This window comes from Xiphophorus maculatus, chromosome 3 (assembly GCF_002775205.1).
Source record: "Xiphophorus maculatus strain JP 163 A chromosome 3, X_maculatus-5.0-male, whole genome shotgun sequence".
In the NCBI taxonomy this organism is placed as follows: Eukaryota; Metazoa; Chordata; class Actinopteri; order Cyprinodontiformes; family Poeciliidae; genus Xiphophorus; species Xiphophorus maculatus.
Window position 1 is genome coordinate 722,811 of NC_036445.1, and position 16,902 is coordinate 739,712.

The 16,902-nt window shown below is 45.6% G+C and overlaps 1 protein-coding gene across 2 annotated transcripts; it reads left to right on the plus strand.

Annotated features, from left to right (window-relative positions):
- Positions 1–422: 422 nt before the first annotated feature.
- Positions 423–12,617, plus strand: tmem116 (transmembrane protein 116). 2 transcript variants are annotated; one of them, XM_023331520.1, is made up of 12 exons: positions 423–505; positions 3,130–3,429; positions 5,076–5,122; positions 5,912–5,972; positions 6,055–6,186; positions 8,204–8,308; positions 9,921–9,970; positions 10,046–10,129; positions 10,201–10,336; positions 10,944–11,088; positions 11,182–11,261; positions 12,046–12,617. In XM_023331520.1, exons 2-12 carry the CDS (start codon positions 3,355–3,357, stop codon positions 12,199–12,201), a joined length of 1,071 nt encoding a protein of 356 aa, XP_023187288.1. In that variant the 5' UTR covers positions 423–505; positions 3,130–3,354; the 3' UTR covers positions 12,202–12,617. The 2 variants fall into 2 exon arrangements, with proteins under 2 accessions (XP_023187288.1, XP_023187287.1); XM_023331519.1 differs by lacking the exon at positions 423–505 and adding an exon at positions 846–931.
- The last annotated feature ends 4,285 nt before the right edge of the window (positions 12,618–16,902 follow it).

A 16,902-nucleotide genomic window follows, 5' to 3' on the forward strand; every position in this document is an offset into this window, starting at 1 on the left:
AGAAAACTAATCCAACAGGTGCTGAAGTTTCGGCCAGATGACCTGAATTGTATCCTTACCCTGCCTTTCAACAAAGGATATGACGTAAGTTTTTGCTCTGCCGCACTTCTTAAGGATTTTTGGACACGGTTTGAAAATGCTAAGACCCAGTTTTCAGCATTTGACGTCGAGAAACTGACTGACAACTCCCTGAAAACGGTGATTGTCAGGATGTTCAATGAGACTGTCAGTGCTGAAGACATCTGTATGTGGCTGGGTAGATACTGCACTGTGAGAGGCCAGGCTATGAAGGTGCGGGATGTGGACGGCATCTGGAACTGTGCTTGGCGGGTCCCCATTAAACAATGGGAAGACCCCCAAGGCTTCCAGGGCCTGAAGCATCTCCCCTCAATGATAGTCCTGGGGGAGAACAGAGGCTACATTCACTATCAAGGCCAACCCAAACTGTGTCGGAAGTGCGGCGAGCATGGTCATCTGGCCGAAACTTGTGAAAAAGTTTTCTGTGGTAAATGTCGAGAAGTGGGACACACTTTTGATGAATGTACGAACGGGCGGAAATGTAATTTGTGTGGTGGACAGGATCATTTGTTCAGAGACTGTCCAAAGTCGTTTGCAAATAAACTGAAAAAAGGAAAAGAGACGCTAACGGAAACGGCTAATGAGCAAGTGGACGCAGCTGGGTCGGAAAATTCAAATCTCCCGCCAGGTCCTCTGATTGGAGGAGAGGAGGAGAGGGCGGGAAGCGGGGAGGGGAAGGAAGCCCCCCCCCCAGACCGAAACATCCAGTGAGGGGGGGGAGATGCTAACCGAAGGCGGAGCTAGCTCGGACTCTGAGGAAGAACAGACGGACAGCAGCGATGATGCCCCCCTCCCCGACGCCCAGCTGGCTAAGAGGCCGGCATCTGAGTCACCTCCCGACCTTACCCCCAAGGTAGGGAAGAGAGGAAGGCTGGAGGAACTCTTCGGTTCTTTCGGAGAGGAATCCAGAGCCTTCCTCGCTGGCTCATCCAATCAGGTCTCGTTCCTACACTTTGCTCACCAATCAACCCCGGAGGACCCAAACAAGGTACCGGCTTTAGAAAGACGGCCGACACCGAGAGTCCGAAGGGGGAATGGAGCTCCAACCCGACCTGCACCACCATGTGGGAAGGAAGAGCTCTGTTCACAGGACAGTCTCTGAACCCGCCTTGTTTTAATGACCGCCCGTTTTTTAACATGGGTTTAAATTAGTCTTATCTTGTTTTAATCCTTTAAAATGTCGTAGTTGATTTTAGCCATCATACTCATGACTCTCACCTTCTCAACCATCAATGTTAGAAGTGTGAAGTCGCGAGTTAGAGCCCAGAGTGTTTTATCCTTTTTAAGCTCCGTACAGTCAGATGTGTTTTTACTACCAGAATGTTCACTCCCGTTTTTAAAGACTTACACCCGGTGGCAGGACTTGTGGCCACGGCCGTCTATATGGAGCGGCTCCAATGAAAATAAAAATGACGGCGTGGCCATTTTAATAAACAACCCGCACATCTTGGTGGAGGGGAGCACCGTGGTGAGAGAGGGACGAGCACTTTTAGCAAATCTGACTTTTAACGGACAGGATTTTAACCTCTTAAATATTTATGGCTTTAATGACAAACACGACAGGTATGACTTTTTAGACAGAAAAAGAAACAGAAAATTAAAAATAAGAGATTTTAGAACCCCAGTAGGTTTTAACCTTTCTCTTATATATGCTTTTATTCGGAAATTTTTAGAACATTTTGGACTGGAAGGAGAGGAGAACAAGATTTTAACTAATCGTTTTATTGTCCCTGTTGTGCAGGACCGGGAACCAGTGACTCCAGTGCGCGGCCTCCTGTATGGAGACGCCTCCACCGTTTGGCGCAACGTGAGCCATCCCGTCCTTCCAAACAGACTCCAGGACCTGTCATGGATGGTGGCTCATGGGATCCTGCCGGTCAGAGCCGTTATGCTCCCGCGGCATGTCTGCAACGTCCATCTGCCCCCGACCCGGTTGTGGCGCGCCGGAGTCGGTGAGGCACCTGCTGTGGGAGTGCAGCGCTGCTGTGGACCTGTGGGCGAAGGCCGGCTCCTTGCAATTCCCATACTTGCCAGCAAGGGAGGTCCTCCATGCACAGTTAGTGCTGTACGGGGTGAGCCAGCAGAAAATGACTAAAAAAGACTTCGCTGAGATGTGGCTCACCCGAGCCACCATCAAAGACGCCACTTGGACCTCCAGAAACTTGCTGGTGAGCAGGCGCAGGCAGATGCCCCCCGTGGCTGTGATCCGGATGGCAGCAGCAAAAGAGGAACATCAAGGGCTGCAGGTGGCGCGCCAAGGACACAGCCACCAAGAAGAATCGCCTGCGCCTCCGTGGACGAAGGAGCCGGTGCTCCACGAACAGAGGTCCAAGCAGCGGCGGCCTGGCTCTCCGGGTGAGGCAGGAGGGAAGGAGCTTCAGGGCGGGATCCCCTCTGAGCACCAAGCGCTGTCTGGAAGGACGGGACGGCTCCGGACTTGGGAGGGAGTCACCCCGGTCCTGCTCAACTTTTAACACACAGAGATTTTGTATTTTATATTCTTGTTCTTAGCTTCTTTTAGCCTAAATTGATGAATTTGAAAGTTTTTAGAAATTTCTGAATAATTGCAACAATGTAATGTTTTTAAATGTTTACAGTAACAATAAAAATTTTTCGAAAGAAAAAAAATCAAGAGGGAAAGACATCCTAAATCATTATTAATGTAAATGACGTCAGATGGCGGCTGATTTCAGATCTGGTAACGTTTGGATCTTCCATAACTATCCATAGTTAACCTCCAGGCAGAAAAGCAGCTAAAGTCTCTGAAACGTTTAGTTTCTCACCAAGCTTCACTAGTTTCTGTTCTTTGACTAGAAACTCATTTTTAAACCCCAATGTGATGAATATTAGAAAAACAACAACAATATGGAAGGACTGCAGTGGAAGCCATCACCAGGCTGAATTCAGACTCACTGAGAAGAGATGGAAACAGGAACTGATGAGGGCAGAAGTTGGTCGGGATTTCCTCCAGCAGGGGGCGCCAGCAGAGATGTTTCGGTTCATTAAATGATCCGTTTTCACAGTAACTCTGTGGTTCGGGTTTGTTTCCAGAAGAGGTCAGAACCTCCTGATGGGAGCTGAAGCACGGCTCTGATCCAATCAGAGAGCTGATAAGAAAACCAGTCTCTACCTCCTGACACCGGAGACCAACCTGCAGCTCCGCCAGGTGGGCGGGGTTAATGCGGCTAAGCCCCGCCCCCCGCAGGATAAAACCTGCGGCTGAACCCCTCGCTCCAGTTCCTGGTTCTGCTCCTCCAGAGACCCCATCCTGCCAGCATGTTCCCCCAGCTGACGCTGAACCTGCCCCGCAGCCCGGAGGCCAACACCACGGCGGCCGTGGACTGGACCCAGGTGAGTTCGGCTGATTTAATCAGGAGATTTCATCTTATCGGTCCGTTTTCACTCCCTCATTCAATCACTTCTGCTCTAAAAGCTGCGAAATAATCTGAAAAAGGAGCAAAAACGCTCATTATTTTAGTTGCATCTGGAAAAAGGAAGTTTTTCCATTTGATTATTGGAACATAAAAGTTTAACTTGAAAATTCAGTCATTTTATTTTCTTAAATTGTGGATTTTTTTCATATCTTTCTATCATTTGTATCGAAACCCAATAAACATGTAATGAAATGTTCCTGGTTCTTTATTTCTTTTCGTTTATTTTAATAGTTTTAACGCTGTGGGGCGTGTGGGTCATTATTCCCTCCGCGCAGACTGACAGGCTCTGAATCCTGATCAAGTTATCAGGAGTCCCAGGGAATCGAACCGGGACCGCTGAACCACTGCACCGCCAGCAGATTTTCCTCAGAAAGTTCAGTTTCCTGGTGGATCCAGAAACTGGATTTAGTAACTTGAATCTCTGATACAGAATGAAGCTGTATGTGCTGCTGTTTGTAAAGTTATAGTCAGAAATGAACAGCAGTCATTTGGATGATTAAACTTGTCACAGGAAAAAATTATAGTTCATTCTTCAGTCATATTTTCACTGTTATTCCTTCATTTAGAAATGTTACTAAATATTTTTGCTCAAAAACAAAATCCTAAAATTAGCAAAGGAGCTAAATTTAATAGCAAATTTATATATTTAATTTGCTACCTGCATATTTAGTGTGAAAGTAAACATACAGCTAGCTAAGTAAATATTTAACTTTAGTTGGCAAACTGAATATTTAGATAGTGATCAAATTATTGATAAGCTAACTAAATATTTAGCACAGTGGTCCCCAAACTACGGCCCGCGGGCCAGATGCGGCCCGCCTCCACATTTGGTCCGGCCCCCTGAACAATACCAGAGTATTTTCATATATGTGCATTTTTATTTGATAAGTTGGACTTTTGCAATAAAATAAATGTTCCTTAGTAATGAACTTTAGTTATTATTAACTACTAGTTAGTAACTATTTTATACATGCATATAATTGACCCTAACCCTTTTTTTTATGTGGAGAAAGAACCCAGTGTTATTTGGTTATTATTTATTTCATAAATAGTGTTATTTCCTGACTTTTGTTCTCTGAAGAATCCAGAAAAGGTTATTTGATTGTGCTTTCTGAAAAACAATACATTTTTATGTTTAACACTCTTACAATCGTCACACTTTTTCTGTTACAAACTGACCCCGGCCCCCATCAGAGAAGGGACAAGTTATGTGGCCCTCACAGGAGAAAGTTTGGGGACCCCTGGTTTAGCATCTTAAATATAAAGCTAGTGATGAAACTAGTTTGTGAGCTAGCTAAATATTTAGTTAGCAAGCTAGCTGTAGTTTAATTATCGAATTAAATATGTAACTAAAAGTTTATCTCACGTAATATTTATTTATTTAGCTCTATTTAAATATTTTGATCATTAAATTTATTTACTTTGCCAGCGTTATATTTAGTTTATGTTAATATTCGTGTGAGATGAACGGTTTGGGAGGTGAAGAGAAGCTTCGTGTCAGCCTCGGTTCTGCTCGGTTCTGCTCGGTTCTGGTCGGGTTGATCGTGTTGTTTTCCCCTGCAGGTGTACGAAGCCGTCCGGTGGGTCCAGCTCGTCATGGCCTCGTTCAGGTTGGTTTCGGCTTCGTTCTCTGTTCAGTTTAAAATGACTTTTATTTGTTTCTGCATTGAAAACATTTCAGGAAGGAAGAAACTTTAGGCTAAAACTGAGGAAAATATTGTTATAAAAATCCCAGCTAATTTTAGTTCTGGACTTTTTGATCCGGTTCTGGTTCTGGTTTTGGGCCAAGGTGACGTTTCCATGGCGATGAACACAGTTTAGATGAAATGCCGCCTTGGTGCAGAGGTAGATGAGAAGCAAAGGTCTTTAAAATATTTTTAAATAAAACTTTATTTTTGTTTTTATATTTTGTATATTTTATTTAAAGATTGAAAGTTTATAGTAAATTAACTTAAAAAAGCACAAAATGTGTAACCTACTGACAAAAAAGACAAAGTTCCTCCATGCAGAAAGCTACGTTAGTTTAGTTTATCTTAGTTTCATTTAATTTATCTCCGTTTATCTGAACTTTGCTTGTTTTTACCTTAGAAAATATTTGAAAAGAATCTTAAAGTCTTTGCTAATTTCTTAGACATTTATTTCAGTTTTTGTACATTTTATGCATGAAAACATTAAAACCTACAACTGGCCTTTTAAATGACATTTCCATTTTACAACTTTATTAGCTATTTATTAGGTAATTTGGCCAAAATGATTCAGGAGCGCCTGTACCATTAGGGTTAGGGTCCAATACTAAACCCTAACCCTGTGTTCCAGCCTGGTTGAGAAATATTAAAATATATTTTAATGCTCTGATAATAATTCAGTCACTTTTAAACGTTTTCTCTGAATATTTGCAGCATTGTTGGTTCCGGCTCCATCATCTCCCTGATTATTCCCAGACTCGGTCAGACGCCCGAGGTCAGTCCCTTCGTACAGGCGCGTCCGGCTGTGCCTCAGGGGTCAGAGGTCATGTGTCTGACCTCTGCTGTCCTGTTTGCAGCTGCAGCCTCTGTTCCAGCTGAGCGTGGCCGACCTGCTGCTCGCCACCTGCTGGCTGATCGGCGCCGTCCTCTACTCTCAGCGCTGCGACCACCTGAGCGCGCTCTGCTACAACCTGCACACCGTGGAGCAGGTAACGGCCGTGCCGCCGCTCTGTGGGACTCTGATGGGATTTCTGGGGAAGTTTGAGGGATTTCTATGAGTTTTATCAGGAAGTGGCTCCTTTTTCCTCCTCAAAGCCTTCACTGTTAGAAAATCTCAGCTTCCTCAAACGGCGGAGAGAAACCGCAGCCTGGACACGAACAGCATCAGAAGCACAGGATGAGCCCCGCCGGGTGTTTCTGCAGAAACACCCGGCGGGGCTCATCCTGGGACACAAACACCGACACGGAAACTTTCAGCCGATTCAATTCTGTTAGGTTCCAATGGAAGACGAGGAGAAAACTTCATCTGTGAATAAAACATGGAAACGTGCAAAGGAACCAGACAATTTTAAAACCAATTGAATTCAGTTTATTTCTTTATTCATTTTATTATTCACAACATGGAGAGAAAACAAACTGAGAAATCGTGACGTTAAATTAAGGCTATTATTTTTTGGTATTATTGTGATAATGATAAAGATTAAGATAAAAAAAACAAAACTATATGACTTATTTTTTAGGTAAGTGAACCAAAAACACAAATATTGTTCTTGGAAAAACATTTCCATATGAAACAGGATCCTTCAAGACTCCACTTACATAAAACTAAAACTAAGATGAAATGTATTGATGCCCTCATGGAACAAACAGTGAAAAAACTGTAAAAATAACATTTATTTATTATTTATCATCAGTAACTGAAATTTATCCTAACAGTAGATCAAAATTGATCATTTATAACAAAATAAATTATAAATGGTACGACAGATTCTCATCCCTAAGTTGAAATGTCAGCAAATAATGCAAATAGGAGAGTAGTAGGAGAAAGTAGCAGGATGAGAAAAGATCAGTTCAACCAGGTGTAAAAATAAAGTTTAAAGTGAATAAAATTGATTCAGATTCAGTTTGTTCAGGCTGGATTCAGGATTCAGATTCAGGCTGGTTTAGCTGCTTTTAGCTTTAAAAAGTTCCTCTGAAAGTAAAGTTTAGTGTCTTCTGTTTTCAGGTTTTATTTTTGACACCAGGAGCTGAACTGGAAGCTGCTGTCTGGGGGTTTTCCCACCCCAGCAGCAGCAGGTTTGAGTTTTACATGTGGCTCAAACCCAGCAGTTAAATCCTGTGAGGTCAATAGTCAGTCACAAAGGCAGCGTGGGTAAATCTCATGACATGAAAAACAGTCAGTCCGTCATTTAAAAATAAAGTATCCGTCACTTGATGATGTACTGGTTGGCCTTACCAGTTGGTGGCGGTAACGTTCCCTTTACTTGTTTGCCAACCGTCATTATAACAAAGAAGAAGTCTAACAGATCACTGCGCATGCGTGAACAACGGCGCTAAGCGCAGCAAAGCTAGCTAGATAAGGAGTTTTCTCCCATTTCTAACCCTCGGTTTTTCTCTTAAACTTAAAAAGGGAATAAAAATAAGTACGGGAGACGGACCAAGTAAGAAGACAAAAGCTTATCACTTTAAATATATAAATACAGTTATGTTTTGCGTGTAGTATGTAGGTCGTTTCGACTCGGTCCTGTTATAAGAAGCTCTCATGCTGAGTCCATTTGGCCTTTATTTGTTGGCTTCTTCCTCCATTTTGTCCTGATTTGTTGCTTGTTGGTAAAACCGGGTTTGATCTGAGTCTGGGACCGGCGGTTCCTCTTTCCGCTCCGGTATTTCGCGGTTTGGGTCTGGATGCTGATGTGAAACCCAGAGCTCTTTCAAAACCATGACGTCATTTTCACATCACGTGATGCATTTCCAAGTTAGAAAGCAAGCAGGACAACAGAACCTGAACTGGACCTTTAGGACAGGAAGCAGGTGGGAAAGTTCTGATCTGATCCGGCCCGTTTGGCTCAAACAACCAGAACTCATCCTGAACTGGGTCACTGAGGAGGAAATGGAGCAGCAGAACCAGGACACAAAAACACGCCTGACCTACATCTATTGTCTGTTTGAGCTGCTGGTTTAACCCAATATTGTCAGAACCAGACTGACCGTTTTGTTCTGTTTCAGATTCTGTACATGGCGTCCTTCTTCTTCACGCTGAACTACGTGTGGAACCTTTACACGCTGACCAGAGAGAAGTTCAACAGCTGCTTGAGCGGCTACTCCGTACAGGTAGCCATGTTGAGCGGTAGCCATGTTGAGCGGTAGCCATGTTGAACGGTAGCCATGTTGAACGGTAGCCATGTTGAACTGTAGGCATGTTGAACTGTAGACAAGTTGAGCGGTAGCCATGTGGAGCGGTAGCCATGTTGAACGGTAGCCATGTTGAACGGTAGCCATGTGGAGCGGTAGCAATGTGGAACGGTAGCCATGTTGAACGGTAGCCATGTTGAGCGGTAGCAATGTGGAACGGTAGCCATGTTGAACGGTAGCCATGTTGAGCGGTAGCCATGTGGAGCGGTAGCCATGTTGAACGGTAGCCATGTTGAGCGGTAGCAATGTGGAACGGTAGCCATGTTGAACGGTAGCCATGTTGAGCGGTAGCCATGTGGAGCGGTAGCCATGTTGAACGGTAGCCATGTTGAGCGGTAGCAATGTGGAACGGTAGCCATGTTGAACGGTAGCCATGTTGAGCGGTAGCAATGTGGAGCGGTAGCCATGTTGAACGGTAGCCATGTTGAACGGTAGCCATGTTGAGCGGTAGCAATGTGGAACGGTAGCCATGTTGAACGGTAGGCATGTTGAGCGGTAGCCATGTTGAGCGGTAGCCATGTGGAGCGGTAGCCATGTGGAGCGGTAGCCATGTGGAGCGGTAGCCATGTTGAACGGTAGCCATGTTGAACGGTAGCCATGTTGAGCGGTAGCAATGTGGAACGGTAGCCATGTTGAACGGTAGCCATGTTGAGCGGTAGCCATGTTGAGCGGTAGCCATGTGGAGCGGTAGCCATGTGGAGCGGTAGCCATGTGGAGCGGTAGCCATGTTGAACGGTAGCCATGTTGAACGGTAGCCATGTGGAGCGGTAGCCATGTGGAGCGGTAGCCATGTTGAACGGTAGCCATGTTGAACGGTAGCCATGTTGAGCGGTAGCAATGTGGAACGGTAGCCATGTTGAACGGTAGCCATGTTGAGCGGTAGCCATGTTGAGCGGTAGCCATGTGGAGCGGTAGCCATGTGGAGCGGTAGCCATGTGGAGCGGTAGCCATGTTGAACGGTAGCCATGTTGAACGGTAGCCATGTGGAGCGGTAGCCATGTGGAGCGGTAGCCATGTTGAACGGTAGCCATGTTGAACGGTAGCCATGTTGAACGGTAGCTCCACAGAACCATCATTAAACATCCATTAAGCAGCTGAACCCAGAAGCTTTAATCAGATTCAACAAAACTTTTATTTTATTGTTTCTGTAAATCTTAAACTGTTTTCCATCTTCTTCTGTTTGAAGTGACATCATTACTATCTGCTTTCTATGGAAGGCCATTTCTGCCATGAAAGAAAAAATGAGAGTCCAACAGGACGTCATAATTTGAAGTTGTAACTGTGAGATGCTGGAAATATCATAACAGTTTAATTTAACACGTTTTATCTAAACATTATGTTGGCTTTGCTCTGTTCAACTCATTCATATTGACATAGAGTAGCTTTATGTTAAGTTGTCTTTCTGTTCCTTAAATAATATTAAAAGAAAAGGTTGTAAATGTTTCATATTTTGCTGTAAAACCAGCCGACCGTTAAACATCTGTTGGTTCCTGGATCAGGTTCTGATTCTTGGCGTCTTTTCTTTCCTCAGTTTTCCAACACGGTGTCGCTGAAAGCTAAAATGATTGCAGTGTTGTCAAGGTGAGTGCAGGCTTAGAGCAGCAGCAGGTGAACCGGGACCGTTCTCAGCCCGCTGACCCGTTTCTCCCGTTTCAGTCTGGTTCCGGCGCTGCTCATGGTCCCGGTCTTCGTTCAAGGGAACCTCGGCCACTGCCAGGTCAACTTCAGTGAGCCGTACAGGTGAGGCCTCACCTGAGACAGGTTAGCACGGCGACGCCGCTGTTTGGACTGACGTTGTGCTTGTGGAGCAGGTGCCTGCTGATGCACACCGGAGCGCTGTTCCTGCTGCCGGGTCGGCAGCAGCTCAGCCGCAGCTGCAGCTTCCTGCACACCTACCAGATCGGAGTCTTCCTCAGCAGCTTCCTCCTCACCCTGCTGGGCATCACGGTGAGCTGAGGGGTAAATCCTGGGTGTAGAGGGGTAAATCCTGAGTGTAGAGGGGTAAATTCCTGGGTGTACAGGGGTAAATCCTGGGTGTAAAGGGGTAAATCCTGAGTGTAGAGGGGTAAATCCTGAGTGTAGAGGGGTAAATCCTGGGTGTACAGGGGTAAATCCTGAGTGTAGAGGGGTAAATCCTGGGTGTAGAGGGGTAAAATCCTGGGTGTAGAGGGGTAAATCCTGGGTGTAGAGGGGTAAAATCCTGGGTGTAGAGGGGTAAATCCTGGGTGTAGAGGGGTAAAATCCTGAGTGTAGAGGGGTAAAATCCTGAGTGTAGAGGGGTAAATCCTGGGTGTAGAGGGGTAAATCCTGAGTGTAGAGGGGTAAAATCCTGGGTGTAGAGGGGTAAAATCCTGGGTGTAGAGGGGTAAAATCCTGTCTCCAGGGACAGGATTGGGTTTCAAGGCTTCATTAATGAAAGGAACTGACCTCTGACCCGGTTCCTGACCCGTCCACTCAGGTCTTATGATGTTTGTTTTGGATTGGCTGTACTGAAACGAGTTTCATTGTGCTTCTGTACGATGACGATAAAGGCCGGTTCTGGCTCCGGTTCCAGGTTCTGGTGGTCAAGGCGCGGTGCATCTACCGGCGGGCGGTGACTTCCAGCGGTTACCTAGGCAACGAGCAGCGGGCCTTGTTCCGGGTGATGGACCTGCGGATGCTGCTGTACCCACTGGTGTTCGTGTTCTGCTGGGGTCCAGGTGTGTTCCGGTTCTGACCCGTGACACTCGCCGCTCAGCGTGGCGGTTGCTAGGGGCGACGGCGCCTCATTCACTCTGTGCGTTCTGTTTCAGCCGTGGCGCTGGCGGTCCTGCGGGTGGCGAAGCCGTCGACGGGTCACGGTGTGGCGGGCGTCTGCCTCTACATATCTGAGGTCAGTGCGCCGCGCTCTGCGCCGATTGGGTCGCTCCGGGCCGATACCTGGAGCTCCGACTGATCAGGCTTCACTTTTTAATCCAGGGATCTTTTGTGATTTTTAAAGGGCCAGTGTCAGATTTTCCATCATGTTATATTTATTGCTCATCAGAAACGTACAGTTAGTCCTCTGATCTCCATGGCAACCATTCAGCTGGGTGGGCCTAACCCCGCCTCTGAGGCGCAGCTCCTCCCCCACTCAGCTCCTTCAGACTAGCCAGCAGCAATTAGCAAACAGCTGCTGAGCTCCTTATAGGAGCAACACTGGTAAAAACATTAAAGGGTTAATAGAGGAGCCATGTTGGATGACTTCCTGGAGGCGGAGCTTCTTAAAGGGACAGAGGCCCAAATTCAAGGCGCTAAATCAGGAAGTCAGTTTTCCTTTAAGTCATATTTAATAACATTTCTATGACAACTGAAGGTAGCAGTTGCTTGAAAAACATAAAACTGCAAAGTTTAAATGAATTGTTGGTAAAATCCAGATGTTTGGTTCAGGAAGAAAAGTTCAAAAAACAAAGAAATGTTGCTCATCTGCACTGTAAATAATGATTGGAACAGAAAACTGAACGTTTTCAGCCGGAGCTTCTTAAAGGGACAGAGATCCAATTTCAAGAAGTAATTTTTATAGCAGCTGAAGGTGACATAGTCAGAAAGTGAAAACACCTGATGCTGCCTCTTTAAGGTCACTTTGTGTTATTTTTGTTCCCGTTTCTGTTCTTAAAGTGGCGGTGTGTATTTTCCAGGCCTTCACTTCGGCCTCTCAGGGTTTCCTCAACTGTCTGGTGTACGGCTGGACGCGCCTGCACCTCCGCCGCGCCGGCCTGTCCTTCTTCTGCAGAGACGTGGACACGCAGACGCCGCTGCTGCGCTCCCAGCAGACCAGGAACTATCTCACCTGAGGGGGCGAGCGGCTCAGCAGCGGGTGGGGGTGGGGGCTTTTCTGCTGCTTTCTGCCACAGAGGCTCGAGGCGTTAACTTTCGCTTTCCACCGGAGGAAAAACTCCGCGGCTGCATCTTCCACCTCTGGTCCTGAACCACCGAGGCGAGGAAAGAGGAAGAGGAAGAGCGAAGGGGGTTGAGAATGGTTGCTCAGTCGAGCTCTGTCAGCGACCTCTGACCTCAGGAAGTGAAATCATCAGTTTGGGCTGAAATGCTTTTATTTTGTAGTTTTTAAGCTAATAAAGTTGCTTCAGTGACCAGAAATCACCTGAAAGGTTTTTACAAACTGCTTTAAATTTACATTTTTAATTGTTTCATTTATTTTGCAGATTTTCTTTCTGGAAGTTGGCAGAATAAATAAAAATGACAATTATTAAGTTTTAAATAAATTATTGATGCAACACAAGAAAAAAATGTGAACTGGAAAAAAATCAAACTATTTGAAAATGTAAAAATCCCAACAATCTACTAAATATAAAATTTATTCTGATTTTATTTTCACTCTTTCAACTTGTATTACAATTTCATTCTTGTGTTTTTATGACTTATTTTATTTTACTGTTCCGGCTTTCTTGTATTATTTTATTTTATTTATCTTTATTCTCTCATTATGAAATTATCACTTTATTTTTGTAATTTGAAGAAAAGTTTGGGCTTGTTAATTGTTGCATTTATTTTTCACCTTTTCTTTACATCTTGTCATTTTTATGTTTCAGAACTAATAAAAATTATTGATGGAAACAGATTAAAAAAATCAAATGAACTGTAAAACGTCAAACTGGTCGGTCGTTGGTTAAAGATGAAAAAATCAGATGCAGTTCAGATGCTTATTGTTGCATAAACAGTCGAAGACAGATAATATCTGAAAACTGAAACTTTATAGATATCGTAAATTAAACTGAAAACGTGTTCATGCTCAGAGCCGGCTGCCCCTCCCCAGCCTGTTTCCATCAGAGAGCAGCGGCTCTTCACTTCCTCTGCTCACCATCCTGAAGCAAAATTCAGACATTTTGACCTAAATCATGAAACGAACCTCAGAGACCCGCAGCCTGCAGCTTCTCAACCATCTCTGTTGGTTCTGTCCGTCTGGACCGGGCCGACCGGAACCAGAGTTCCTTCCCTCTACCTGCCGGACAGGTGAGACACACCTGGCCCTCTCGGGTCTGGCTGCGGACCAGCAGAGCTCTGCGGCGCCCCCTGCTGGACACTCTGCGTGTCACATTCTGCTGGAAATTCTTTTCAAGATGCGGTTTGTTGGTCTGATATTTATTTTCTAACTGTTTTATTTTGAGAAAATTCTCGGTTGATTGAAAATAATTTAAATCTAAATCTTACAGGGGTATGAATACTTCTGAGCTCAGGTTTGTGTGGATCAGAGAAAATTCAACAAAAACAAAATGTTTGTTTTTAAAGTGAATTTTAGTTGAAAGTTGAGTCAGAGGATGGAAACATGACTGTAGCTGGAGTCACAGGCCCCAGTTAGCCCCAGTGGACCCCAGTTGGCCCCAGTGGACCCCAGTTAGCCCCAGTTGGCCCCAGTGGACCCCAGTTAGCCCAAGTGGACCTCAGTTGGCCCCAGTGGACCCCAGTTAGCCCCAGTTGGCCCCAGTGGACCCCAGTTAGCCCAAGTGGACCTCAGTTGGCCCCAGTGGACCCCAGTTAGCCCCAGTTGGCCCCAGTGGACCCCAGTTGGCCCCAGTGGACCCCAGTTAGCCCCAGTGGGCCCCAGTTGGCCCCTCTTGGACCAGGTACTAAGTATTTTCCAGAACATAAGGTGTTTAGAACCGGAACATGCTTTGGTTCTGAACCAATCAATTTCTGCTGCTTTGCGCCCTCTAGTGGAATAAAAATGACACAACACGTTCAGGCTTCAGTTTTATTATGAGAAATGATGAAAATTCACTGATTCATGATGTTGGTACAGGCATTGTGGCAGTTATCCCCGAACAGCCGGTAGTTCGGGCCTCCGGCTCCAACCAGGTCCGACACCGTTTTGGTTCCCCTGAAGTTCTTGGACTTGATGACCTGCAGACAGGAAGTGGGTCCATCAATTAATGACGTCATGGTTACCCGGATGTTCGGACAAACGAAGCACCAACAGCATGGCGCCATGAGGACGTCTCTGGAGCTTCGTTTCAAGATTCTCCGATACAGAAGCTCAGTGAGGACAAACTTAAACGATGGTTGAAGGCAGAGGACTCAAAGTGAGCGGAAAGAAGGCAGCGTTGGTTCAAAGAAAGCTTTTCTCTTTCTAGCTAACACTAACTTATCTGGGCCTACGTTACCAAGTTCCCGCTCGGCTCGGAAATCGCCTCGGTGTTGGTTAAACATTGATTCATTAATGGTTTACAGTTAATTTTTCCAGTTAACTATCACTTGAGAAAAATCTGTGACTCGATTGGATCTCCTGTCCTGCCACGGTGAGCAGCGCTCATGCAGAAACATGCAGCTTGTCCACAGTCACTGGTCTCAAAAACCAGTCCAAACTGGTTCTGGACTGGGGAAAGTCAGGCTTCTAGAACGTTCTTCCAGAAGCTCCGACCTCAACGTCAGTTAACAGTTGGATCCCAGAAACCCAACCAGTCTAAACAGCGTTTACCAGTCCTGCTGCTTGTTGACGGTGTGTGGTCTTTAGCCACCACCGAACACTTGGTGGCGCTGTTGTACCTCAGATGTTTGGTGCGTTTGCTGCTCACCTCCCAGTTGGAGCTCATGTGTCCAGCGTCGGTCGCCACCGTCTGGGAGGAAATCCCGTATCCGCCTCCTTTATGGATCAACCACCGAGATCCGTCAGCCAGAGTCACTCTGCAGAGGAACCACAGCACCTCTCGAGGTTACACAGCCGCCATTTTGTTTGCTAGCTATCCGCTAGGACCTTTTCAGAGAAGTACACTGGCGATCAAACAGAACCATGAGTTTGCGTTTATGGTAAAAATGCCTAAATTCTCTTTAATGTTTAATTTACCTCTGATTGCTATGACTAACTTCACCACAAGATGGCGGTACTTACTCGATACCGGCCCTTTAACTCCTGAAACATTGAAACGACACCAGAGAGAAAACGGATCAGCTGTTTGGATCAGTTCTGACCCGAACAAATCAGAACCGGATCCAACGACTCAAACCGGGTTTAAATGACAGATCTGAGAAACAGACCAGGAGCTCTCAGGATCAGTTACCATGACGACACAGATGATGCTCATCCCTACATTACAATGTCACCAGCTGACCTTTGAACCCACGTTAGGACAGATACATGTGTGGATGGGTCACAACGTCCTGAACAGAACCAAAACTGAAGGTAAGAGGAACGATCTAGAGTTATAGATCTAGAGTTTTATATCTATAGTTACAGGTTCTAGATTTATAGATCTAGAGTTTTATATCTAGAGTTATAGGTTCTAGATTTATAGATCTAGAGTTTTATATCTAGAGTTACAGGTTCTAGATTTATAGATCTAGAGTTGTATATATAGAGTTATAGGTTCTAGATGTATGGATCTAGAGTTATAGATCTAGAGTTATGGATCTAGAGTTATGGATGTAGTTGTAGGTTCTAGATTTATAGATTCTACATTTATAGCTCTAAAGTTATAGATCTAGAGATATAGATCTAAAGCTGTGGATCTATAGTTATAGATTCTAGATTTATAGATCTAGAGTTATTGATCTGGAGTTATAGATCTGGAGTCAGCTTCAGTTCTTCCAGCTGGAAACTAGAAATCAGGATGACCTCTGACCTTCAGAGCCACATAAAGACGTTCTATCAGCTGAAGAACTTTTCCAGGATTAAAGATCTGCTGCTGCTGGTTCTGGTTCTGCTGTGCATCTAGAACCAGAACCAAAGCAGCGTTCAGCTTCTATGCTCCACAGATCTGGAACAAATTTCCAGAAAACTGCAAAACAGCCGAAACACTGAGTTCCTTTAAAGCTAAAAGCGGCCGGTTGGAACTGCTGCAGAACCATAACCAGTGGAACGTTGAGAACATGTTGATGCTTTTGGCGGTACTTTGATAAGTTCTGGAGTTTCGGCCCGGTTCAGACGGTTCTCCAGCCTCTCTGCTAATGTTTCCATTTATCAGCAGATTTCAGTTTCTCTCACCGAACTCCACAGTGGCTGATGTATCCAAGTCTGAAAGGAAAGTTTTCCAGCGGCCGCCGCATCGCCTCCGCCAGGTGGACCCGCTTGTTGTAGAGTTTGGTCAGGTCGGAACCGGACAGGTCGTAGCTCAAGGGACCGGTGGATCCTGTCGGGGGAAAACAGTCAGTCAGTCAGGCTGCAAACGGCGGAGCGGCTCTGAAGGCGCCTCACCTCCAGACGACGACTCCACAGAACCGGCCAGCAGAACCAGAGCGGCTGAACACAGCAGAACTTTACAGAACTTCATGGTGGACGGGTCTGTGGCCGGAGGTCCGGCCCAGCTTATAAGGAGTCCAGAACCTCCTCCCACTCACATGCTGGGCTTTTCCACTGCAGATTTCATCACAGCAGCAGAGGCTGAAAGTCCAACAGGCAGAAAAACACGACCCGGTTCTCCAGAACCAGAACCACCTCTATGGAACGAACTGCAGCCTGTTGGATCGTTCAGCCATGAGAGGAAAAATGGTTCTTCACTCATTTATTAATGTCATGTTCAAACAAATTTTTTAGTTTGAAAACT

Coding starts and splice junctions, on each gene's coding strand:
- tmem116 (XM_023331520.1), top strand. CDS start 3,355: ATGTTCCCCCAGCTGACGCTGAACCTGCCCCGCAGCCCGGAGGCCAAC. Junction 3,430..5,075: donor CGGCCGTGGACTGGACCCAG/GTGAGTTCGGCT, acceptor TTTCCCCTGCAG/GTGTACGAAGCCGTCCGGTG. Junction 5,973..6,054: donor GACTCGGTCAGACGCCCGAG/GTCAGTCCCTTC, acceptor TCCTGTTTGCAG/CTGCAGCCTCTGTTCCAGCT.